Genomic DNA, 26090 nt, shown 5'->3' with positions numbered 1-26090 from the left:
CTTTCACGTTACCATAATAAGAAGGAAGCAGGAACTTTCCCATAAATTGAAAATTTTAACATAGGGTCTCCAGTATAAGCTCTTCACAGTTAAACATTAATTCGTTTTCGTATCTTTGCAAAACAAAACGCTCTTCTGACAATATAATATTTGTTACAGTGCACTTCTTATCTGAAAATGGCTTTCTACCTGTTCTTCCAGCCCGATGTAAATAATCGATAGCAGTTTTTGGCAGGTCAAAGTTGTATATATGAGTTGTTTCCGGCAGGTCAATCCCCCTAGCAGCTATATCTGTAGACACAAGGAGATGGCCGCCTCCTTGCCTCACTTCCTGTGTTTTCAAACAAATATTCAAACAGTTAGGCAGCTCTTTGAGGATGGACCGCAGGATATAGCCGAAGAGTGAAACAGTTTATCATCGCCTAGTAGGGAATCATGTAGTAAGAAGTAGCCTTTTGCATGCGTTGACACTTCCATGGTGCCTTGTAGTGCAGCAGTTTGTTCAATGTTTTTCAATAAAGGAATCATATAATTTACAGTAGCTAAATAAGTAACCCTTGCTATTAAGTTTCAATAGAAGAATAAGTCACTGGAACTAAAAGAATAAATAATCTTTGCTTACTTTGAATAGGTCATTAATATGCTACAAAACAAAATCAAATATATTAATTAACAACAAATTCAGCTTTCTTTTATTTAGAGGGAATGGGAAAGGCCATGCATTCAATCATAGAGGAACTAAAGGACACTTACTGATAGTGAAGCTGCTCGTGAATTGAAATTCATGTTGTCCTCCAAAAGAATGATCTCTAAAGAACCTCCATATGAAGCCTTTAAAAAATCAATGATAAGAGTTGTTGAAGGAGCTTTCCCAGCCTTTTTTGACTTCTCAGACTGCATGAATGAGAGGGAAATAAATAGCAAAATTATTAGAGAAGCATAGAATGATGAACCTAAGGTTTCTTAACGTTCATATTGCAGCCAGCCAATTCTTTCCTACCTTTCCTTTCGTCATGATAGCAAATATGTAAAACTATATAAGCTATACATCTATTATACACGTATGCATGCTGGATCAGAGGTTTGGTCGGATCCAGAAGGTGCCATGATCATATCAAGAAGAAATCCTTCATTGAATATCATCTTGAGGCAAAGCATTCATACAATGCTGAACCCCAAATTTCAAAATAGCAGCCAACCTATTTTCAGGATAATAACATATAATAATTGCATCATCTCAGAAATCAACACATGAAGAAGGATAAGCTGTGCGAACCTGCTCATTAACAAAAATAATACCAGACTCGGGCAGATCAGATTGTAATAAAGATAGTAATAGCCGATGTTTCTCTTTTCTACCACATATCTGTCAAGCATTTTAACATATGATCAGAATCAATCACTGTTCACAGACTGAGAGAAAGATGCCGTAGAGGACAATAACATTTGGTAAAACATTATCATAGTAAGTACATAGATTGAGTCCCATACTAAAATTTCCCTTACCACAAATCTATGAAGCAGGCATGATGGCATGGGCTTTACTGGATTGACATGGACATGAACCACATCCCCCTATAGGTTATACCAAAATGATTTTTCAAGTGAGAAAACCAAAAACAGCACTGGATTGAATGCCAACAAGATGACTTGAAAAGAACTGTTAACAAATTAACCTTTGTCCACTTCTGCTGTATACAGTCATGTAAAAATCGTCTGTGCTGGGGGATGGATGCACTGGCAAAAACAGTCTGACGGTTGTTGCATGAAGAATATGATGTCAAAAGCTTCCGGATGGAACTAACTTGTTTTGAAGAATTGAATATAAAATCAACCTAGTAATATGAAATGTCATTCCATAAGAAAGAATATCAAAAGAAGGCATGCCAATTTAAGAAGCTTAGCAAATAAACAGAAACAAAAACACAAAAGAAGAGAGAGAGGGGTACTCCTAATAAACAATCAGTGACTGTACAAAACAGTCACCTAGAATGCAAAAATGTCTGTTTATTTGCCTAAAAGACTATATAAAACATAAATCACATAATTTAAGCAAAAATTTTATCCAAATGAAGACAACTGAAAGTCAATATTCTGATACTTTTAGTGACTTCATGGAAGATAACTTAAAGGCATAATAATAAGTTTCTCCAAAATTCCTACTGATATTTCCAGAATTCATTGAAAAATAAAAATGTCATTTAAAATATGTATTTGGAATTTAAATGCAAAAGAAATAGCTTATAAGTAAGTCAACAACTAATCAACGGAGGAAAATGCCATTTTGTTTTAATTACCTCATCAACTACCAATATTCGCATAGAATCAAGCTTAAATATCTGCTTCTCAAGCATCTGGCTCAAACTTCCAATTGTCGCTACCACTATATTAGGTGGTTCTGCCTGAAAATTTAAAGATTAAAGGAAATAAATAAATAAATAAAATTTGCGTTGAACATAACCAGGCCATCACTTTGGATATAGATTGCCACAATTTTTTGTACAAACAGAGGGAACTTTTCAGAATATTACCATATTAAGAGAACAGCTTAAGGAAAAGATATGTCATCAAACTTTACCAGAGGGCACTAAGTTGTTGGGCAATAAAACTTGAAAAGATTAAAAATGGGTAAGAACTGAGTTTCCATTCTTTACCAATTACTTATCAAATAGTTCCACATTGTGAAAACTCAGCTATTACTATTAGAAAATATTGTATTTTTAACTAATTTAGAACAGTGATAATGTTTTGCCACAATCCTGTAAATCTACATGGAACTTTATGAAACAAGAGGACAAGAAGAATGCAGGACCTTCAGCCAACTCTTATGTCTCCTCAACATTCCTCCATCTAAAAGCGCCATAACAGTATACGACTTCTGCTCCACTTCAGGGTCCATAGGCTTTGCAGCCAACATCCGAGCCACTTTCGTAACCTTTGATCATACAAAAAACACCAAAACTTCCATAACAATACTACCATATTCACCTTATATTATCCAATTTTCTAACTACTCATCTGTCCAAATTTTCTTGCAGAAACGAAATTGAACTTGAAATGTTAAAACAATCAAAATAAAATTCTTACTTGCATGCCAAGTTCCCTGGTGGGAACCACAATTAAAGCTTGCACAGCCGATCTTTTAGGGTTTATAACCGAATAAATCAACAATAGGTAAGTCAGCGTCTTCCCAGAACCTGTCTAGAGCACCACAAATAAGGCGTACATTAGCCTTATCAGCGCAGGAAAATCATTGTTCCTTTTAACATAGTTATTGAGAATTGGATTTTTATAAGCTCAACTAACTGAATTAAATAAAATAAAATAAAATAAAATTTTATGATATGATATGAATATTGAAAAATTTATACTATAATACTGATTGGGAAGAAAATCAACCTGAGCATGAAGAATGCAGTCGTTTCCAGAGAATAAAACAGGTAAAGCTTCCCTCTGTACGTCGGTCGGCATTACATACCCAAGCTCTTCCATCCTGAAATGCCACCGTATCTTCGGTAAAAACATACCAATATAATTTTAAGAAATTAACAAAACGGAAAATGCGGTGAAGCAGAAGCTTGCCTGCCCAGCACGTGGTCCGGCAAGTGATCCTGGCAAATTTCACGAAGAGTTAAAGAATTACAATTCGTTTCAAGCTCTTTAGTTAGTGGAACCAAGTTGGAATTGTATGAAGAGAAGAGAGCTTTAGTTGAGAAGTTGGCTGAAGAAGAGAGATTGAGGTAACGGTTTCGAGGTTGGAGAAGGAAACGGCAAGTGGTTGGCTTTGGATACGGTGCCGTAATGGTCAGAGAGAGAAGCACAGTAGCTGACGCTGAAGAAGCCATTCTTTTTTGTCTCTGGCTTGGCTTCGCTGCAAGTGAAGAGCAACGGTTTGGGAGATTGAATAATGATGATGAGGATTATAGACGAAAATAATTGTCTATCAGCACAGGTTGTATGTATGGGGCCAGGCTCTGATGTCATCTCATTGGACAGTCATTTGATGTTTTTTTCAGGTTAAATGTTTAAATTGGGATTAAAGGTTTGGATTTTTTTTTAATTATGAGTTAAATATTTTAATTGTAATAATTAAAAATTAAATATTTTTTAATTTTTAGAATTAAAAATTAAGTTTACAGATAAATGGAGTATATAAAAAATCACATGAATTGATGACATGACAGTTTTAAAAAATGTAGTGTTACATACTATGTTTTAAAATTTAATCGTTAAATATCATGTTAGAAATAATTGCTACACGTTAAAAATATAATTATTAACATTATATTAAAAATTTAATTGTTATAAGTCATGTTAAAAATTTAACATTCATATCATGAATTAAAAACAATTAGTTTATAAGCGTCAGACACTTCTTACCTTAATCATTAATTATAAAAAACTAAAAATATTTAACTTTTAATTGTTACAATTAAAATATTTGACCCTTAATTTAAAAAATATCTAAATGACTATTCTCAAATTGAGCATTTATTTATTTATTTTTAAAGCTACCTTTCATTTTTAATTTTTTGAGCCATGAACTAAAGTCAGTGTTAAAGCTACTTTCAATGGCAGCCAAATTTCAATTTGATCCGTTCTTAAAGCAAAGTTGTATGAACAAAGCAGATAATGTAAAGAGAAGTTTGAAAGTGGATTTTCGACCTTTCGGTGGGATTAAAAAGGAGGTTGGTAGGTGGTAACATGCTTCCCTACCTTAGAAGCAATATGTAATTAAATGCCAATGAGAATTTCATTTTACTTAATACAAGTGATTTGCTATTCAAAAAAAAAAATACAAGTGATTTGATTTGAAGTTGGGCAATTTATTCAATTAGATAAGATTTAAATAACTTGTTGGTGAAAAAAGGAAAAAAAAAAGAGTGTAAAGTGAAATTGAGACTTTTTTTTTTTAACTTTTTACTTGTGAAACTAAATTATTCAATCTATTTTATATATTTTTTAAAGATATTATGCTGTATTAAAATATTGGTACACCAAAATGTATTAAAAAATTATTGATTATCTTTTACAATGTTATTAAAATTTACTATAATTTTTGAATAATTAGAATACTATTACAAAAAGAGACTGATTAAGATAAAGGTAACATTATGAATTTTGAAATTTGAGTAATTAAATTATAAAGAGCAACAGTATAAGTATAATTTTTACTTTTTTTGAACTATTACTTAGAAAAAAGTAATTAAATTACTAAATTAGTAACAACAAAATAATTTTCAAATAATATTTGATTCAATTTATTTGAAATAATACTTGCCAACATTCAATTTACCTGGCTACACTTCTAAGATATTATAATAGCAAAATTTTATAGTAAGTATATCTCACATCTCTATTGATTTTAGCATTTTTTTCTTTTCTATTCTATTGTTTGGTTTTCACCTTCTCCAATAAATCGAAAGGGAATAAAAAAAATGTTAAAAGATAATATATTTTTGTATTTTAAAATTTTAAAAAGGAATAAAAGAGATAAACTTTGATATCTCGAGTTTTTAGTTATCCTCACAAAACATAAGTAAAAAAATATTTAATTTCAAAATTTAAAACCATTAAATAGGTCTAAGAATCCATTAACTATTAAGATATTAAAGACCTTTTTTTAATTTTCAAATGTAAATAATGGTGTCATGCAACTTTTAAAAATAACTCTTTGACTTTTATATATTGACCGTTAATATTTCTTTTCTAATGAGGTTAATTTACAATAATTTTTAAACTAACATATAAATCTTTTATATATATATATATTTAAAAAGTTTTATATAAGATCTAAATATATTTTGTTTAGGCTTAAAGCATATATATTATATAAAATATTATAATTAATAGATTTCATGTTCAATGATTGAAAATGTGTTTGTCCAAAAAAGATTGAAAATGTGAATAAAATTTGTGAGAAAAAAAAAAGAGAGAGTTGATTTTGACTGTGTAAGTATGATCCAATTTTATATAATTTACTTCTCAAATTGGAAAGAAAATCTATTAGTGAGAGAAAAAGAAGGCGGAAATGGAAAGATTTTGATTTGTGTGAATTTAATTTAATGAAATTAAAAGCCGAAATCTGTAACAAGCCAGTCGAGAACAAATCGGAGCATCTTACCCTTGCGTAGAAAGAAGTGGAGTGTGAAACGGAAAACAGTATAATCTAAAAAAGTGCGAAATAATTAATCAGAATTAATTAATTAATGATTACAGAGATTGGAAAAAGGTTATGTTGATTGATTCCATCGAAAATCAAACCGTCTGAATCGGTTTATCTTTTTCCCCTCCGCCTGCGTTTTCTGCCTTTTGCCTCTTTTTCAGTTTATTCTCAAAATAAAATTAAAATTCTTTTCTTTGACCACTTACTTTTCTCATCGGAAACCAAACACTGGCTTTTTCTAGGGTTCCTTGCTTCTTCCTTCTTCCGCATTCTCGATTCCTCTCTATCAAAACTCCGTTTCTCTTCTTTGCTCTGCCAAACACGTTTGGTTTCAATGGCGGATTTCACTTCCTCTCCTTCTGCTGCTGTTGATTCTTCTTGCTCCATGCTCGAGAAGCCGATCGCATTAATGGCTGCTTCATCATCGTCACCACCGTCGTCGTCTTACGGAGGAGTACTTGACGATGGTTCCGAAGACGGTTGCAGTATCTGTCTCGAGCCTTTCTCTGCTCAAGACCCTGCCGCTGTACTAATCATCACTCTTTCTCGTCTTATATACGTTTTTTTTTTCTTTTTTTAATATATTTTGATTAACCAGTTCTGTTTACTTTTTGTTTGTTCAGTAATGATCGAGCTGGTTGATAATACTTTTTGTTGATCGTAGTTCTTTGAGATTTTGTCACTGTTTAATTAGCATTTTGGAACTACTGCTCAGTGATAATTTATTGTTTTCCTAAATCAATTATCTTAATTGATAACCAAATGATCCAAATAAATTGATCATCGAAGTGGAAGAGTTTGGTGGACTGTTCATATTAATTTTGTGAAACGTTATGATTTGTAGCATGCGAGATTGTAACATTGATTGCGATCAGTTTCTTACATTTTCAAAATTTTAAGATGGAAAGTGATCACTGATCTTTACTGTTCGATTCGATCTATTATTAGCTCAATTAACTTCGAAGAATGCTTTCGTTTTCCCCCAACTCTCGCCGTATATACACACACACACACACACACACACACACAAACATATAGCAATCCTTTATGTGAGTGAAGGATATATGTCTTTTATATCTATTCTTTAGACGGCTTGATGTATGGACTCTATTTACCTCTCTCCTCTTTGGGGATATAATTTGCTCAAAAATATACATGGATTCAAGATGGATTTAATTTTTTATTACTAATTCTAATAGTGTGGGTGCTGGGTAATTGTTTAACATGCATATCATTTAGTTACTTTTTTTTTTTTAAGGAGAAATGCTTTACTATTAGTCCTAGTATTGAGAAGATGAATGCTAAATTACGTTCGAGTACTTTCACTTGTTTTCATCTCAATCTTCTGTAGAGTTGCATCTGGATGATGTTACTTATTTTATGTTATAGACTTATAGTACATGCCTTTTATCTGGTTTTGTTTGCACTCCTGCAGGTGGTTGTTTAAGGGATTAAACTTTCTTAACCTTTTTCTCTGTTTCAGGTTACCAGTTGTAGACATGAATACCATCTTCAATGCATTCTTGAATGGTAGGTGTCTCTCTCACTTTTAGATTATACTTATCTAGGAAACATGGTTTCTTACATATTTGCCCAGGAATGCAATAATATAATAGTTCTATGTTTTTAATTCTGTCATTTCCTAATTGAACTTGTGTACCACTAGGTCACAGAGAAGCAAAGAGTGCCCAATATGTTGGCAATCGTTTGTCCTGAAAGATCCTGCCAGGTGTATAAGTTGTTAATTCCCATCCCTCCTCTCTAACTCTCTACATACATGCATTAAATTCATCAATTGCTTATGAGTGGAAACCAACCAGCTAATCAGTGATTTTTTGTTTATATGCATGCATCTTTGCAGCCAAGAGCTTCTAGATACTGTCAGGATTGAAAGGCACTGCAGGTCAAGGAACCCTTCTCCTGCTGTTCTCATAGATTTTCATCATTTCCATGACGGTTTTGGTGCTGAGGAGGTGATTTATTTGGTTCCTTTTGAACCTTTATATTCATTTTTATGCTGAGTATTAAGCTCAACAAGAATATTTTAATGATAGCATGTTGTTTTGTTCTCAGGATGCATCTCATTCAGATGACTCAGACTTTGATGAACGCATTTTGCAGCATCTAGCTGCTGCTGCGAGCAGAGCTCGTTATGTTCGCAGAAGGGAAAGGCAAAGATCTTTTGGGCTTGACCCTTCTCAAGTTCTTTTTTTTACCTCTCCTGAACATATGCTGCACACACAGCAGACAAATCCAACTTCACCAGATGAATGCCAAAACTTAAGGTATGGGTTAAGTCAGCCTGATTCACTGGCTTCTGTCATACCAAATGTTGACCCTCCATTGCCTGTGAACCCATCTGTTGATGTGGTCTCTAGTTCTGCTGTCAGTGGAGATAAGGCTATCGATTCAAGGTAATTATTTTCTCTTGGATTCCTAGCCTGTTCTCAACTTGCTTATTGTAGTATGTCCCGTTGGAAGAACATCCTGAAAATTTGCTTCCAACATGGAACGCATGAGGTTTATATTATTCATGCTCTACAGATCTTATGCCGTGGCTCTCAGCTGTTTTCTATCAATTTTTTATGATGACCATGATAATAGCAGTATGTTATCGTATTTTTATGTGCATCTCTAAATGGTATTTCTCTGAAGTATTCTTCTGTTTGTAGTGGTCATTGGTATTCACTTGCATTACTTTTTATACAACCTTTAAGTCCTTTGATCATTGTTCTTTGTTTTCTTCAGGCAGCCACAAGTGGATACTCCACATAGACCAAGCTCATCTGAAACATTCTCTTTCACAGAGTCTATCAAATCAAAATGGTCCATTGCTTCAGCCAGGTACTTGTGTTTCAATTCAGGTTTGTTTGAGACTGATAACTATGTGTTGCTAATGGCATGGATGTATTGTAACAGATACAAGGAATCTATTTCTAAAGGTACCAGAGGTCTGAAAGAGAAGCTTCTTGCTCGTAATAACTCTGTTAAGGAGCTCAGCAAGGGAGTGCAGCGGGAGATGAGTGCGGGGATTGCTGGCGTTGCAAAAATGATTGAACGTCTAGATATTGCTACGAAAAGACCTGGAGCTTCTATACCTGTTTCTGGTGGCACTGGCGGTACCTCAAACATTTTATTTAAGGGAAAGGGAGTGCAAGAAAATGTTATTGCTCAGGGTCTTAATAAGAACTGTGCGGAATTCAATCATGGTTTAAATTCAGAAGAACCATCTTATTCCTCTTGTACCATCCCAGGCAAAGTTGAAGTTTCTCGCACCCAGGTATGACCCACTTTTCTCAGAATGTCATTCCATCAACTCATTGCTGCTAATTAGTTGCTCATATGATCAAGCATAACCCAGCAATATTCTCTTTGGAAAGATGGCCGTTTTTAAATTGTCAAGACAGAGATCTTTTAAATCTGTATAATGCATTGAATTATTCCCATGATATTGGAAAAAGTGGGTGGGGATGGGGGTGGGTGAGCAACCAGCTTTTAAGAAAACCACTGGTTCGTTATGAAAATAAATTTTGCATTTGGTTTTTGTGCTCCATCTGAATGCCGTTTTGTGGTCAATTTCTAAGACATAAGGAACATTGTATTGAAGTATAGACAAAATTTTGATATATTCAAAAGCATTCCGTAGTCAGGGATTTAATTTTGCGTGTAGCATTACTAATCATGATATTCTTGTCTTCCAGAGAGGACAATGATGCTGTTGATTATGTCATTGGCTGGTTGGTTGTGGCAGTTAACATTTTGTTTTGGAAGAGGCTATTTAATGCAAGTGATGTTACAGTTAGGAAACCAATTTGCCGGTTGGTTCGCGTCCTGCATTGCCTATATCTTGCAAAGATTCCCCAAGTTGGATGGTACATACACCATAAATTGTCCTGACACCAACATTTTCTTTTGTCATAAAACACTGGTAGGTGTAGTAAGAAAGCAAGAATTGTTAAAGCATTCATCTTCTCTCCTATTTGGTCTGTTCTGTTTGCATTCTGGTTTTACAGAGGAGTTTGACATTCAGCTTTTTCTGTTCTCTATTTATTCGGGCTATTTAATTTTAAAAAAATGCCTCTGTTTCTGACGTTTAGGTATATTCTAAAATTGCATTCCAACCTTCTTTTTACCCTAGATTCTTACTTGGAGCAGCCCAGCAGAATTAAAAAGAAAGAAAGAAAGAAAGAAAGTGCAGCCTAATACCTTTTAAAGTCCAATTAGATCTTATCAGAGAAAGTGGAGGGTTTTGTGTGTGTGTGTTTTTTTTGGGTACATGTTAAAGAAAAGCGAGGTGGGAGTTGGAGGTGAAGAAACAGATCATATTGCTGGGCTAACTCTTTCTAGCATTGGGCTGAAGCTTATGCGTCCGGGCTTCAACCCAAAATGCAACTTAGCCGAACTTTAAAGAGAACGTCATAAATATTAAAATCAGAAACTTTTTATATGTTTTAGCCTACGTTTCTACCCAATATTTATCTAATTAATTTAGATTGGATCCCACTTTTTATTTCCATCTGTATCACGCATTAATCTTTTCGTTCTTTTACATGTTATTATCTAACATTATTCCTGCATATTATATAAGCCGTGGGCCGCCTATGAAAAAGTTCTACCTTGAATCGTTTCTTTTTTCTCTTCTCTCATCTTTTTATGAACTTGCTTTTCTCGTTAAATTTCCAAAAAAATTGTTAATTTCTTCAATAGCTATATTAGCTTTGAGTGTCACTTCCAGTACTCCATATAAAAAAAATTGATATTTAATCAATTTTCCATTTTTAAAGCAAGTGGAACCTGAAATGGGATTGGTATCTAAAATAGAAGAACATGATCGTAATTCGTAAATGATCATGGCTTAGGAATTCTCAAATCTTTATTTCTTGTACATAAACCCGTATGTAAAGCACACTTCACACATTCACTATTGGACTTAGGCACCAACCAAGCCCCCGCAGTCCTACATTGTTTCCATTTTATTTAAACATGAAAAAAGTTCACACTCCCTCACACACATAGAGTACACGAGCTGGAATGCAGTTAATGATCAGGATCAAGTGTTGATGACCATCCCACCTGCAATACAAACAATACAATCAGCAATATGAGAATATGTTTAAACAAATATTCAACGTTCTATTTATTGAGCTGATCAGAAGATTGACCATTGGGATGGAGAAACTGGCCGCTGAAGTAGGAAGAGCATTGAGGGGATGCCAGGAACACGTAACACGGTGCAATTTCGTAGGGTTGTGCTGCCCTTCCGATGGGAACCTCACTCCCGAAGTTATTGATCATTTCCTCAGGCAAGGATGCTGATGGCAGTGGAGTCCAGGCAGGACCTGGGGCCACGCCGTTGACGCGGATTCCCTTCTTCACCAGCTGGAGAACCAGGCCCCTGGTGAATGCCACAATGGCCACTTTTGTGGCGCAGTAGTCTAGCACTGTTGGATCCCCTGTGCAAGCATTGAAGGATGTCGTGTTGATAATAGCTTACCCTTCTTTCATGTACTTTCGAGCATGCCTGCCCACCAAATTTTAAGTGTTTCTATAGCATTTTGTTGGAGTGTCCAATGCAAGCAAACAAAGAGAGAGAGAGAGAGAGAGAGAGAGAGAGAGAGAGAGAGAGAGAGAGAGGATCCTTACCTACACATGAAGAACTGAGAGCAAATGTTGGTTCTGAACACCCTGTCAAGCTGGGGCTCAGTAATTTCTTCAACTGTGTTGGTGAAATGCTGTTCAGCTGCATTGTTCACCAGAATATCGATCTTCCCGTACTATTCCACAGTTACGTCAATAACCCTCTTGCAGTTCTCATCATATCCAATATCAGCAGCTATGGCTGGAGGCTGTTTTGCGTCACTGGTCTTTGCTTCTTGTAGCATAAGAAGAGTATCATCCTTGTCCTTTTCCTCTTGGCCCTTAACATACGTGAAGGCCACGGTTGCACCTTCTAAAGCAAAATAGTAGCATACAGCTCTTCCTATTCCAGAGTCACCTCCAGTCACCAGTGCCACCTTTCCCTGCAGACATGAAAAATAAGAAACTAAATAAGTTATGACATCAGCATTTTCATGCAGGACTGCAAATTTCCTCTCCAGTAAGCTTACTCGGGGCTTGTTGGAAGGCTTGTATTCAGGGTTTATGGCCTGTGGAAGTGGCTTCATGAAATGTTCTTTGCCTGGTTGTGTTTCTTGCTTCTTCAACAGAAACTTTTGCCCACTGCTTGCCATAACTGACTGCAGAGTTTATTATCTATCTCAAAATGCTAGTACTATAAAGAAAAATAAGGCTTCGAAGCTGGAGAGAGCAGTGAACAAGTGACTGTGGATTGTGCGTGCAAAGTTTTTAACAGCATAACATTGTCAAGCAGTGAGACACGTGCTGTGATTTTGATGCATGACCCACATGGCCCCTGGGCCTATCTTATTGGTGGGTCAAGTGGACTCATGCAGTGTGCGGCGTAAACAGTGCCTGCTGCATACGTGTTAGGGAAGTTTTACCATATAATGAACAACTAAGAGGACACGTCTGTTTTTGATAAGGTATTAGCTTTGTCCATGGTGGAAGAGCTAGATTTCTGAGGTCGGCGTGGACCATGGAGTGGCCGGCATACCACCTCAATCTTCAGCATTGTCGTTTTTCCCTTTCCCTGTTTTGGATTTGAACAAGATTCATGTTTTCATTCACGTAATCGCATCACTATGTGGCTGAGTAGTAGACTATTAGCCGACTAAACGGTTGGCATTTTGTGGACATCTCAAAGTTGCACCAGGATACCACTAGCTAAACCTCCTAATCAATATCCCGAATTTGCTTTAGAGATCTAGAGTTTCATGGTATTAGAAAGAGAGGCTTGTCAAACTTATCATTTTCCACTTGTCCTTTCAGTTAGTTCTTGTGTTGCCTGGAAAATGCTGATGCCAAATGGCTTCGGAAGAGATACGTTGAAAATTTTGAGTGTTAGAATGTGGCATGGTAGTCCCCTAGTTGTGTTAGGATGCATTGATTGTGGAAAGGTTAAATGTTAATTCTACTTTGTAACAAATTCAATTGGAGAGGGAATTGACATAGTATTATACTAGTAGTAGTACTTTTTAAAGAAATTTCTGATAAATTAGGGATGGTTTTAAAGCAAAGAGAGCCGAATCAACAAAAATCAGAGAAGTTAAAAAAGATTGGGAATCACCTTCACTACTTTTCATATTATTATATATATGACAGTAACAACCATAGCCTTGTAAATCGGCATTGGCGAATGAAAAAACGATGAGGAAAAATAGTTAAGCATAGGTTTCCAAATATGGAATTCTATGCTTTACAATGGACATTCTAACGGCTATGAAAATGAAAGAAACAGATTCAAAAAACACGTGGCTTTTCAACCTTGTAGAAACCAAGCAAAACGACAGAATTCTTAGGCGTTTAAGCCAACTTAAAACTAACAACCAAAACGACAAGACTTGGATTGATGAATGAATATATGATTGGAGGATTGAATAAATTCCATCCCCAGGAAATAAGACGTTAGTCCTAAGTCAGTCATTTCAAAGTCTTTTAGCATCTGAGACTTAAACTCAGTTAGGTTTTCAGTCTTTGGACCAATGACAAGCAAATCATCAACATACAATGCTACTATCAATTTGACTATATCATTTACCTTCTTTATATAGAGAGTTGCTACAACAGTACTTCTGATGAATCCTTGGTTCAATAGATGATCATCCATTCTTTCATACCAAGCCCTTGGTGCCTATTTGAGGCCATATAAAGCCTTCAGTAGCTTGTAAACCTTGCTTTAAGAACCTTTCTCAACATATCCATCTGGCTGTTCAAAATATATATCTTCCTTCAAGTAACCATTTAAGAAGGTAGATTTTATGTCAAAATGATAGATGAGCCATCCGTTTCTTATAGACAAAGTTGCCAGCAATTTGATGGTGTCATGTCTGGCCACAGGTGCACAAGTTTCCAAGTAGTCTACACTATAAACTTGTGCTAAGCCTTTAACTACAAGTTTGGCTTTGTATTTGTTAATAGATCCATCTGGATTTAATTTGGTTCTGAAAACCCACTTAACACCTATGACATTGTGATTTTTAAGCCTGTCTACTAGTAACTAGGTCTTATTCTTCTTTATCATCATCATTTCAACTTCCATTGCTTGTTTCCAATGCTCATCAGAAGCAGCTTCAACATAAGAACCAAGTTCAGTGATTGCCAAATGACACTTGGCATATATGTCTTCCAGACTCCTAGTTCCTCTCATAGGAATCTCATCCACATCATCTGTGTTTAAGTCAAATTCATCTTGTGGCAACATATTAGCAGCAATAATAGAATTCTTTGAACCTTCAACAGATTTCGATTCCCAATTTCACATCTTGTTCTCACCAAACACCACATCTTTACTTATAAAAAACTATATATTTTTCACATCCAGGAGTTTATATCCTTTTGATATTTCACTCTATCCAAGATGAATAGCTAAAAGAGACTTACTATCCACCTTGGTCCTTTTTGCATCTGGAATGTTGGCAAAGCATATGCATTCAAAGACTTTCATATGTTTGATTGAAGGTTTTGTATTGCACCAGGCTTCATGGGTGTTTTACCTACCAAGGCTTTAGTAAGTGTCAGATTTAGTAGATAGTTAGCAGTGTTAACTGTTTCTGCCCACAATGACTTAGGCAACTTCTTTCTAAATAGCAAGCACCTAGCCATTTCCATCAAGGTCTTGTTCTTCCTTTCTGACACACCATTCTCTTGAGAGCTCTATGAAATAGTCAGTTGATGCACAATGCCAAACTTGCTTAAATAATCTTCAAACTCCATAGCAGTATACTCAGTCCTATTATCACTCATGAGCTTTTTTACAGCCAAACTCATTTGATTTTTAACTAAAGCTTTAAACTTAGTGAACACACTTAAAGCATTAGATTTCATTTTCATGAAATATATCCAACAGAACCTTGTATTATCATTAATAAAAAGTATATAGTACTTACTTCCATTCAAGAATGGAGTCTTTATAGGTCCTCCAAGATCTGTATGCAGTAGTTGCAGTTTACATGTTGCATTTTAAGCTATGGTTTTTGGAAATGAGACTTTTCTTTGCTTCCCATACTGACACACTTCTCAAATTTTTTCATGATTGCCATGAAGGGCAAATCATCAACCAAGTTATCAAAAGTCATCAACCTTAGTGAACCATAATTCACATGACCAAACCGTCTGTGCCACAATTCTGTATCAGTCAAGGTGCAACTGTAAGCAGTATGCTTAATTTTCATTCATTTAATGGGAAACATTTGTTTCTCATTCCTACTGTGAAGAGTTCTATTCCACCTGGATCTTTTACTATGCAAGCCTTGTCTTTAAAGTTTAATTCAAAGGCTTCATCCACAAGCTGACCTACACTCAGTAAGTTTTGACTTACATCAGGAGCAAAATGAACATTTGCAACTGATTTGATTTCCCCAAATGTCTGCATTCCCACTGTACCAGTTCCAAAGATTAGCAACATATCACCATTTCCTATTTCCATTTGAGTTATAAAACTCTCATGCAAACTGATAAAATTTCCTTGCAACCAGTCAAGTAGTTTGAATAGCTACTGTCCAGCAACTAGATGTCTTTTTTCTCTTCATTATCTAACTTGTTAGCCATAAACAGAACTTCATCTTCTACTTTAAGCTCTTCAACCACAGCAACTTTCTCATCAGCATTCTTGCCCTTGCTTTTGCATACTTTTTTACATGTCTTTGCTGGTGACATTTCCTACATTTAACATTTGGTCTAAACGAGCAATACTTTTCCATATGATTTGTCTTTTTGCAGTGAGAACATGATGAAAATGATTTCCTATGATCCCCATTTCTTTTTTCATCAACTTTCTTCCCTTTATCTTTCTTGTCAACACCAGTCCTCCTAAAGTTACTGCTATTAGCCTTCAAATTTTTGGTTTTGGCAACTAGGGCATTTTAAATGAGGCATTTTTGCCTAAAAGTTTTTTTTTGCTTTAACCCTTCTAATGTATTGACTAACTCCTTCAAAGTCATCTGTCCAAGATCCCTAGAGTCCTCTAAATAAGATATCTTAAACTCATATCTCTTAGGTAATCCTACCAACATCTTATTAAGCAGCTTTTCTTCAGTCATCTTTTTACCCAGCAGCCTAAGTTGATTTACTATTCCCATCATCTGACCAGAAAACTTTCTGATAGTCTCACTATCATCTATGGTTAACATCTCAAATTGCCTAATCAGATTGAAGACTTGAATTTTTCTAGTTTTGTCACTACCATGGAATTCTTCCTTTAAATGATCCCAGATTTCTTTTAGGTTATCTAAATACATTATCCTAGCAAAAATATCATTAGATACTGCAGATTATAAGCAGGATAGAGCTTTATACCTCTTTACCTTATCTTTTTCAAATTGTCTTATCAGAGCCAGTGTTGATTGGCGTGCCTTTGCACTGGTTCTGTCCCGATCTCCACCACCTCTCAGAGATTGAAGGCCTTAGGTTGGACTGCATCTTCATCGACTGGAACACATAATTTTCTCTAGTAAAAACTGAAAGAGCAAAGGTACTAAACCCAACTGTAGCCATGAATCACAATACAGAGAATAAAATCTAGAAATCGAAAAAGGGTGAGAACCAAATGAAAAATAGTCCTTTAAGATCAATTTAGAGCTTTGATACCATGAAGAAATTTATGATAAATCAAGGATGGTTTTAAAGCAAAGAGAGCCAAAACAACAAAAACCAGAGAAGCTAAAGGAAAAGATTGGGAAAAACAATTTGGGTGAAAAAACCACCTTCAGTACTTTTCATTTTAGTATATATATATATATATATATATATATGATAGTAACAACCATAGCCTTGTAAACTGGCATCGGAGAATGGAAAAACGATGAGAAAAAATAGCTGAGGACAGTATTCTAGACATAGAAATATAGCTGCTTTACAACGGACATTTTAATGACTATGAAAACAAAAGAAACAGACTCAAAAAACACGTGGCTTTTCAGCTTACAAAAACCAAGCAACACGACACAATTCTTAGGCGTTTAAGCCAACTTAAAACAAACAACCAAAACAACAAGACCTTTTAAGTGTTTCAATCACTCATTAACTAAAGAAATAAACCGATACCGTTCCCTAGCTCCTTTCTTCCTTCAACAAGCTGTTGATTCACGCCCAATTTTTCTTCTTCTTCTTTACCAGCTAGAATCACTGAATTCTCAACACTTTTCTCCATTGCTCAAACAGGTAAAAATCTGTGTGCTTCAGGTTTTTCCAAAGTCTAAAAACTTAACAAACAATGTCGTCGATGGAGGGTTCTTAAACCATAACTTCAACTCATTTTACCCCTTTAAATCAATAGCTAAAAAGAAAACCAGTAACTGATAGTGATAGCTTCGTCTACTCGTTGGCCAAAGAAAAACCAAAAATAGCGGCCGTCATGCATCTGATGGCAGCACCATTGTTGGGCATTAAGGTGTCAAAATGGTCATACACGTATATCTGTCGAAGACTGGAGTTAGGAAAGTAAAGCATTAGCTACCCATAGGGAAAGTGTGGGGATCGGAAGTTAAAGAAACAAAACTACAAGCATCAAAACCAGAGAGGGAAAACCGTGTAGGAAGATGGAGGAGAAGCCCATTTGCCCAAGGAATTTGTTACAGCAAAATTGCCACATTTTGGATGCTTTCTCATATTGATGAGGTTGCATAATTTTTTTTCATTGATTTTGTAGTTAAACGCTTTATCAAAATCTGGTAATAGGAACTTAGCAGTACCGTGTGGAAACGGAGAGTAATCAGCAAACAGAACACTTAATTTTCCTAGCTTTTCAGCATCAGGCTATCAGCTTTCATCAACGTTTACATTCAATCGATTTCCATCCTTAATTAAAGCAATCGATTTTCATACTTAAGCAGGTGGAATCTATATTTTTTTTCCTCCGAATTTTCCTTGTACATCAACCCATATGATGTCCACAATTTCTTTTCTCTATATACGGAGCACATCCACACTACCTAACTTGGACTTCCAAGCCGCCCCAGTTCATGCATAGCTCACACTCATACACACAAGAAAACACCACTGCACCTCACATACATTCAAGCGTTGATCTGATCGTCACATTCCACCTTCAACATAAGCAAACAATACGATCGTCCATCAGTAATATTCAGATAAAAACATTACAGGTTTATACAGCATCAAAATGGAAATAGCGACGTAAAAAATAACATGGAGGACACAATTGACTGATGAGGAGACTAACCATTGAGATGGAAGAACTGGCCAGTGAAGTAGGAAGAGCATTGGAAGGATCCAAGAACACTAAAAGACGGTGCGATTTCGTAAGGTTGTGCTGCCCTTTCCATTTGAGCCTCACTCTCTAGGCTCTTGACCCAATCCACAGGCAAGGATGCCGGTTGCAGAGGGCTCCAGACGGGCTGGAGCTCCCTTCTCCACAAGTTTTGAGATCCAGACCCTTGGTGAATCCCACGATGGCTCCTTTGGTTGCACCATAGCCAAGCAGTTTTGGACTACCAGTGTAGCCAAGGACTGGTGTTGTGTTCATAATGCAGCTTCCTTCTTCATGTGCTCAAGAGCGTGCCTGCACCAAATTTAATTCTTTGATTAATAAAAGAGGAAGTCTAGTCGTTTACGTACACTTGAAAAAAGAAGAGAAATATTGTTACCAAACGTTCTCTCAAACGCATTCGAACATTTGGCTCATTAATTAAAATATAATTTCTTACTTAAAAAGTAACGTTCGAGTCCCCTTTCTCCAATTAAAAAAAAAAAATTCTTTCAAGCAAAAGTTAAGAAACCGTACAATCTAAAATTTCTATTGTTAAATTAAAACGAGTTAAAGTTTAAATTGGATCGTAATAAGTCTTGGTTCATCCCTCAACTTGCAATTGATCAAAATAATGTATTATTTTAATCTAAGTTTAATTAATTAACTCTTAATTGATATTGATCTTTTCTAATTCTTCTACAACAACTTCAATAACCCTCCTACAGTTCTGATATGTGCGGCTATGGCTAAGGCGTCTTTGGCCTCACAGGTCTTTTCTTCTTGTAGCATTTGCAAAGTATCATCCTTGTCCCTGTTCTCTTGGCCCTTGACATACGTGAAGGCCAGGGTTGCAGCTTCTAAAGCAGAATGGTAGCATACAGATCTACCTATCCCAGCGTCTCCTCCAGTAATCACCTGTGCCACCTTTCCATGCAGATTAGAATAGACGAGTATAAGAAACAAAAGAGAACAAATAAGGTCACCAATAATTCCATGCAAGACTGCTCTCTACTAAACGTACTTGGAGCTAGCTGGTTGGCTTGTATTGAGGATTTATGGCCTGTGGAGGTGGCACCATGGCATATTCCTTGCCTCGCTGTGGATTAAATTAGACTGTCCATTTCCTGCTTTGTACCATTTCAATGAGGATTTGGTAAGTTCCAAATCGTCTTCCATTTTAATGAGGATTTGGTAAGTTCCAAATCGTCTTCCATTTCCTGCTTTGTACCATTTCCTGCTTTGGATTTGGATAAGATTCATGATTTCGTTCACGTAATCACATCTCACATTGCCACTGAAAACGGTTTCCAGTATAATGATTGGGAAGATGTAGTAAGTATGAAATAGAAATAGTACTTTTCTTTTGTTCAAAACCTGACCATGTCTAGGGGTCTTAAACCATGATATCATGTCTCACAAACATACATACATACAACAACAACAACAACAAAAGGATTTCATGTCTCCCACCCTCATTCATTCAACAAATCATTTACCATCTTTTGCCAATAGCTAAAATAAATAGACATTCAAAGTTCAAATTCCATTTTTCTTTGGACTTTTCTTAAATGTACAGAAATATATAAGGAAGAAAGACTAAACAAGTACATTAACTGCTGGGTTCATATCGAGATAGAACAAGACAATTCATTTCCAAAATAGCAGCAGTCATACAACTGATGACAGCACGATTCATGGGTATATCAAGGTATGAAAACAAGTCAAAATGATCAAACATACATGATATTATATGCAGGAGATATGAAAAGGGAAATATTGGGGAACAGAGTTCAAAGAAACACAACCACAAGCATAAAAACGAGAGGACACCTCTTATTGATCTCTCAACCAAATTCAATCAGATTTTCTCACAATATGTGCAGAGAACTTGTTTCCAAGCAGAAATTAAGCCATGGGGACACCCCAGGATAAGATTGAAAACTTCAGTAAAGTAGTAGTGAATTTTTAAGCCAACAAGTAACTAGCATAATATAGAAAGTGCCGGTGCAGAGTGGCAACATGATTCTATAACATCTTTATATCTGTTCCAAAATAACCTCTGCGCCAGAAACCTTGAAGTCAGATGGGGCCTCCTCTACGTTAAGAGCTTTAACCTTTCCATCAACTACGTATGCTGACCATCTACATAAAAACCAACAATATTCTTAGTAGCTGATAAAAATCTGAAACCTTAGCAATGAAATGATAAATAGAGGCAGCAGTTTGTTGTCCTGAAGAATGTTCAAAACCAAAGCCCTGGACAAAGTCATATATTCAACATGGTCTGACGCATCTCCATAATTATACGAGGAGTTGAAAGTCATAGCTGTTTCTTTGATATATATATATAATTCTAAGGACAAGAGCATAGTGCTAGAAGTACCTTTCAGAGCGAGGCCCAAGCAAAGCAGCAGAGAGATCTTTCTCTAATTCTAGGCTCTTGTGGAAGCTTCCATCAAAGTCCCCATAGAATTCAATCTGTAAAGGGAAAAAAGATAGAGAAGGAGAAAAGAAAAGAAAGAGAGAGAAAAAGGTAAAGTAGGGGGTTGGGAGATGTTGCTTACACCCACATTAATGCACTTCAAAGGAGAAAAGAATCTTAACAACATATCGTCAAGTCCAAATTTTATTAATCACCAGTAGACTAGTCTGTTTAATTTACAAAATTACAATAACTAATTTGCGGGAAATACACTAATAGCAATAAATTAGGTTCGTTTAGTTGTTATTTGGCCAGCCAAAACCATTGTTTGCTCATCTGCTTTCTTTCAGTACCCCTAGTAACCAAACAGAGGTGACAGAATTTATGTTTTTTTTTTTCCAGCTAGGAAATTTCAGGATTGACTTATTACATGCACAAATTACTATTTGCCACTACTTTAGTAAAGTTGAAGATCTTACAAAACTAGTGGTTCATGAGCTTGTGGTCATAAATTTATGGGACAAAAGAATGAGTATCTTCCTAGACAGCAGAGAAATCATGAGATCTCGACAGATCCCTAGATAACAATTGAGAAAGAAAGCCAGCTAAAGAAAAATGAATATGACAAATCCAAATTGCAGAGCACCAATATCATGCATCAACAATCAACTAAACAATATAAGGAGGAATTCGTAGAATGTACAGGTGTTAGCATACATTATTATGTTGAAATGACTTACCGCATCTTTAGCTTGAAGCTTGTCTGCCCAGGCATTCATGGTATACGGATCATTAACAGCAACACAAATGACAGAATCAATTCCTTTAGCCTTGAACTTATCAATGTTCTTTTTGTAACTAGGCACATGCTGCTGCGAACAAACCCCAGTGTATGCTCCCTACAAAATGCCAAAACAGTATAAACCCTAACTTCATAGAATTGCCATTCTAAACAAAAACAACAAACTAACAAAGCAAATAGATCCACATTCCACTTTAGGTATTGGTTAAATTGTCTTTGATTAACTATTTGGTAAGACTTACACATCTGAAAACGTTCAGGATTTTCAGTCCTGCTCTCAACATAAACTAATCAGTCCACCACCATTTTCTGCTTCATAAAAATTCATTCACAGAATATATTTTAAATTAGGTATATAGTACCGCAACCAATCCTTCATTATCGCCTCATTGAAAATAATCAATATAACAATCCTCCAGAATTAATTAATATACGTCTCAAAAAATCATAGAAATCATTATAACTTGTTATGCCTCCCGAATTGTTCTGAACATGTCAAGCTTCGATTTTTCCAACACATTCCCATTAAAATCAAATTCCATTTCTCATTTCCATGCGAAGTGACAAAATTATAGCAAGTCAAATTACCAAAAGCAAGTTATATGCTTATAAAGAAAAAAATTGTAATCGAATAAAAACCAACTTACAGGCAGTCCAAAGACGACGACTTTCTTGCCCTGAAATGCAATTTTTTTTTTTAAAAAAAGTTACTCCATGCATAATGGTATAAAATAATTTTAAAAAAGTGATTTGTTAATAGAAAAAGTAAAGTCAAACCGTGAAAATATCTTTGAGAGGAGTAGTAGAGAAGTTAGATGAGACGCCTTCATCCCAGCTTCGAGCTTTCTGGAGGCAAACACCGGGTGCGGCATTCACTATGTCAGTCCCCGCTGCAACCGACGCGTAGCTTCTTCTTGACGCTCCGGTTAGCAGACTTTCCAGCCTTGATTTCATAGCAGATGAAGTTACTCGCTTTAGAATTGTTGAAGCCATCGGCTTACGCTGGGGTTGTTCGTACCGGATTCTTTGCCTGCTTACTTGCTTGGTCGCTCTCGCCCTGGTTCGGCTTGGCCTTCCCACAGATTCTGGAAATGGTGGAAGATTTCCTACAATGGGTTTTGCAAATGGGTCGGTCCTAACAGGCTTTAAAGTGTTGGGTTAATAAGATACTGGGCCCATTATCTAAGCAAAGTTGACGTCTAGTTCCAATCTATGAAAAGTCGGGAGATTCGGGAACAAGACAAGACATTTCTAAAGGTCAGACCCTATTCGGTTCCGATTCTCAAGTCTCTTTTAAATCAGAAAGAAACAATTGGAAAATTTGAAAGCCTCCTCAATCTAAAGCTTCTGTAGCAACATTTCTGGTTGATACCTTAAAGCTTAGGGTGTTGCCCATGAATTTGTCAACAGGTTGTTTTGCCATATCTGGGGCCTGAATGTGAGCAGTTTAGCTAGTTCAAAATTGTTGTTCATTTTCGTTTTGTTAATTGGTTCTGCTTTTCCTGCTGACTTCACTGAAAATTTGATCCTTTCAATATACTTTTTTGTTAAAAGGTCATATATTCGTACCATAACCATGCTTGCCAGTTCAAATAAGAGGGATTAGATACAAAGTAAATAAATGTTTACGAAGGTTCATCAGAGCGTTGTCTATCATTACTCGGCAATTCTTGAGAACAGAGTAGATTTGCTCTTCTGATCACATTTAGTTCTTATATAAACTGCAGCTTTGTCATGCAGACTGTTACATGATGGATGGAGCTTTACATTACTCCGGAATTTAGCTACCTTTCCATATGGGCAACAAACTTATTATTTTGAGGGTATCTAATAAAAAAAGTCAACATCGAATTGGTGTAATGACAGACACCTGGAGAGTTCACAGAGCTTCAAGATCGAATGTCGAATGCCGAAACTTGTTATTTTTTTTTTTTGAAAGAAACATCCATGAGGCCTGAAAGAGTAAATTACAGCCGCCAGAAGAAGCAATACTGATCCATATCAAGCAACAAAGAACTCTAGGCCCCTGAAATCAATTAAAAGAAAAAGGAACTCTTTATCACAAAATTACTAAGACTTACCTCTGATAGTTTTGACACAAGACAACTGTGCGATCATGAATGGAAACAGCATCCAAAGGAATAGTCAAGCTCTCCGAAAGAAAATATTACATTGCCCCATGTCAAGTTGGAATCATTTAAGAGATGCTTTTGACATAAGCCCAAATACTAAACCCCAGTTTCGACCCCTTACTAGCAATTCTAAGTATCATTACTGGAATCTTGACAAAAATGTAAAAGGCACACCAGCCATATCAATACCCACGCATAAAAAATGTCTTTATAACGTATAGCGTACTTACTTTTTGTCTGTGCATGCCACTTTCTTATGGTCCTGTACCAGTTCCACAGGTAAAACAAAACTACAAGACGTGATATACCAGCAAGAGCCACCTCAAGGAATGCCATCAAGAAAGATCTCTGAGGGGATACACCGGGAGTAGCGAAGGCTAGTGGGTACCCAATTAAGTTGCAGGGGATGATAAAACTTCCAGATTTGATACCGTCTAAAGTTTTCTTGGCAACTTCATCAGCTTTCATTGGAACAGGAGAGCCAATTATGATTTTGGTGAGTTCTGGCATTGTGCTCTTTGCTGCAATTGGTCAGCTTTCAATAATTAAATGCATCTGTCTGATATGTAACTAAAATGTGCTAATTGCTATAGTTAACTCGTAGCAGAGATGGTTACAAGAATGCCAAATTCAAAGTTACACAATCAGAGCAAAATGGGCAAAGAAATATATATAAGGATGAACAATCTAGCTATCAATTGCCAACGTACTTACAATTTGTCGAAAATTCCATTTCAGGGTCTCAAACCTTTTTTAAGATTAGGAGTTTCAGTGTCTGGAGAGAACATTAAAGAGACATGAATATTATCCTCGATGACCTTCTGTTGCAATGCTTCGGCCAATCCTCGGAGACCAAAATTACTCGCTGAATAAGCCGTGTAACCATAAATACCTACCTATTTTACCACATTATACGTTATAAAAATCAATTAATGACAGCAAAAGGGAAATCCTTCAAACATAAGCGTGATTGAATATATTAAAACGCAGACCTGGGCGGCCTGTGACGCCATAAGAGCGATGGAGGCAGGCCCCCTATCCTTCCTATCCTTCATCAGCGGCAAAGCAGCTTTGATGACATTAAAACTCCCAATCAGATTCACATCTAGTATGTAGTTGACCACATCCAGTCCCTGCTTCTCCAGCTTGTCATGCTCATACACGCCATGGTTAACGACTAGAACATCAATGGGGCCAGCATCATTGACTGCACGCTGAACGGCATTGCTGTCACGAGCATCAGCAGAGAAGATCGATACGTCAAGCGCTCCAGAGGCAAGGCGGATAGATTGCCTGGCCTCCTCAAGCTTTTCAAGGTTACGGGCCATGATGGAGACACGAGCTCCTTCAGAGGCAGCTCGTTTGGCAATGGCTAGGCCAATGCCACTCGACCCGCCTGTTATGAACACATGGCGGTCCTTGATAGGTACTTTGACTGGACGAGGCCGGGCAATGAAGTAGAGGAGGAGGAGAAGGAAAGGTAGAATGACAAGCATGAAGAGTACCATTGAAAATGGTTGGTAATAAGGGAGATTTATCCCAGCTTAGTGTTAAGGGTGAAGATTGATTAACGTACTCCAGAATTTGAGAATTTATAGATGCTAAACATTGATTATAGTGTTATCCTTTTGTACAATTTGCTTATGAAATCAATATGAATATCGTCATTGATGCTTTAAGGATAAGGAACCATGATCGTCAGTTCAAAAATAAAATAAATAATCGTACAACTACTCCAAGAGATTGATTCTATCCAAATAAAATAGAGCTGCATTATTCAATGTTTTGTTAGTATTATGAAAGATTAAATCCTCAAAATTATAATATATTATAAATCATATATATCTTTAATATATAATATACCCACCGAATACATTCACGTACAATCATTCAATTAATTAATGCAACAGACTTCCGAAAGATAAGGCATTGTTGTCAAGAGTGTTTAATGTATGAACTAATGTCTGGTCCAATCAATTGTGACATTTACTTGTAGTACTAATTTTGAAATTTTTATTTTATGGAAGAAGTAAAACAAGTAAAAATAACATGATTATATATTTTTAATTAAATAATGCACCGAAGTCAGGCTACATTTGTCTATTGCCATACCCATCCTAGGCCTTGACACAATTGGAAAAACTTTCAGCAATTTTAAGTATGAACATTAGGAGATAGGAGTTAAGATAACTAAGCAACTGGTGAAGCCTAAGATTTATAGGAAAAAAAAAAAAGATGCCCAT

The 26090-nt window shown here is 36.0% G+C and overlaps 4 protein-coding genes, 1 long non-coding RNA gene and 1 pseudogene across 7 annotated transcripts; 1 reads left to right on the top strand and 5 right to left on the bottom strand.

The window, feature by feature from the left end:
- On the bottom strand, positions 18 to 3898 carry LOC18602925 (DEAD-box ATP-dependent RNA helicase 58, chloroplastic). Of its 3 annotated transcripts, XM_007034594.2 has the most exons (10): positions 3583 to 3898; positions 3400 to 3493; positions 3088 to 3201; positions 2813 to 2935; positions 2298 to 2402; positions 1677 to 1835; positions 1507 to 1575; positions 1277 to 1366; positions 754 to 894; positions 18 to 331 (listed from the first exon to the last, which is right to left on the bottom strand). In XM_007034594.2, the coding sequence occupies exons 1-10, from the start codon at positions 3843 to 3845 to the stop codon at positions 56 to 58; spliced, it is 1434 nt and encodes a 477-aa protein (XP_007034656.2). In that variant the 5' UTR covers positions 3846 to 3898; the 3' UTR covers positions 18 to 55. The 3 variants fall into 3 exon arrangements, with proteins under 3 accessions (XP_007034656.2, XP_017975420.1, XP_017975421.1); XM_018119931.1 differs by lacking the exon at positions 1277 to 1366; XM_018119932.1 differs by lacking the exon at positions 3583 to 3898 and having other exon boundaries at positions 3088 to 3197; positions 3400 to 3488.
- On the top strand, positions 6259 to 10262 carry LOC18602924 (E3 ubiquitin-protein ligase RHF1A). The gene is made up of 8 exons (XM_007034591.2): positions 6259 to 6692; positions 7650 to 7696; positions 7833 to 7895; positions 8028 to 8139; positions 8240 to 8580; positions 8915 to 9010; positions 9086 to 9446; positions 9868 to 10262. Exons 1-8 carry the CDS (start codon positions 6501 to 6503, stop codon positions 9877 to 9879), a joined length of 1224 nt encoding a protein of 407 aa, XP_007034653.2. The 5' UTR covers positions 6259 to 6500; the 3' UTR covers positions 9880 to 10262.
- LOC18602923 lies at positions 11217 to 12396 on the bottom strand (annotated as a pseudogene).
- Positions 17991 to 19589, bottom strand: LOC18602922. The gene is made up of 4 exons (XR_001927423.1): positions 19513 to 19589; positions 19259 to 19415; positions 18465 to 18803; positions 17991 to 18327 (listed from the first exon to the last, which is right to left on the bottom strand). It is a non-coding gene; the product is annotated as an uncharacterized LOC18602922 (long non-coding RNA).
- Positions 20287 to 22868, bottom strand: LOC18602921 (peroxiredoxin-2F, mitochondrial). Its single transcript, XM_007034588.2, has 5 exons — positions 22493 to 22868; positions 22363 to 22392; positions 21654 to 21812; positions 20875 to 20969; positions 20287 to 20633 (listed from the first exon to the last, which is right to left on the bottom strand). Exons 1-5 carry the CDS (start codon positions 22706 to 22708, stop codon positions 20528 to 20530), a joined length of 606 nt encoding a protein of 201 aa, XP_007034650.2. The 5' UTR covers positions 22709 to 22868; the 3' UTR covers positions 20287 to 20527.
- LOC18602920 (3-dehydrosphinganine reductase TSC10A) lies at positions 23977 to 25355 on the bottom strand. The gene is made up of 3 exons (XM_018119113.1): positions 24840 to 25355; positions 24596 to 24743; positions 23977 to 24368 (listed from the first exon to the last, which is right to left on the bottom strand). Exons 1-3 carry the CDS (start codon positions 25353 to 25355, stop codon positions 23977 to 23979), a joined length of 1056 nt encoding a protein of 351 aa, XP_017974602.1.

Source organism: Theobroma cacao, chromosome 4 (genome assembly GCF_000208745.1).
Source record: "Theobroma cacao cultivar B97-61/B2 chromosome 4, Criollo_cocoa_genome_V2, whole genome shotgun sequence".
Taxonomy (NCBI): domain Eukaryota; kingdom Viridiplantae; phylum Streptophyta; class Magnoliopsida; order Malvales; family Malvaceae; genus Theobroma; species Theobroma cacao.
This window is presented reverse-complemented; position numbering and strand designations above follow the sequence as displayed.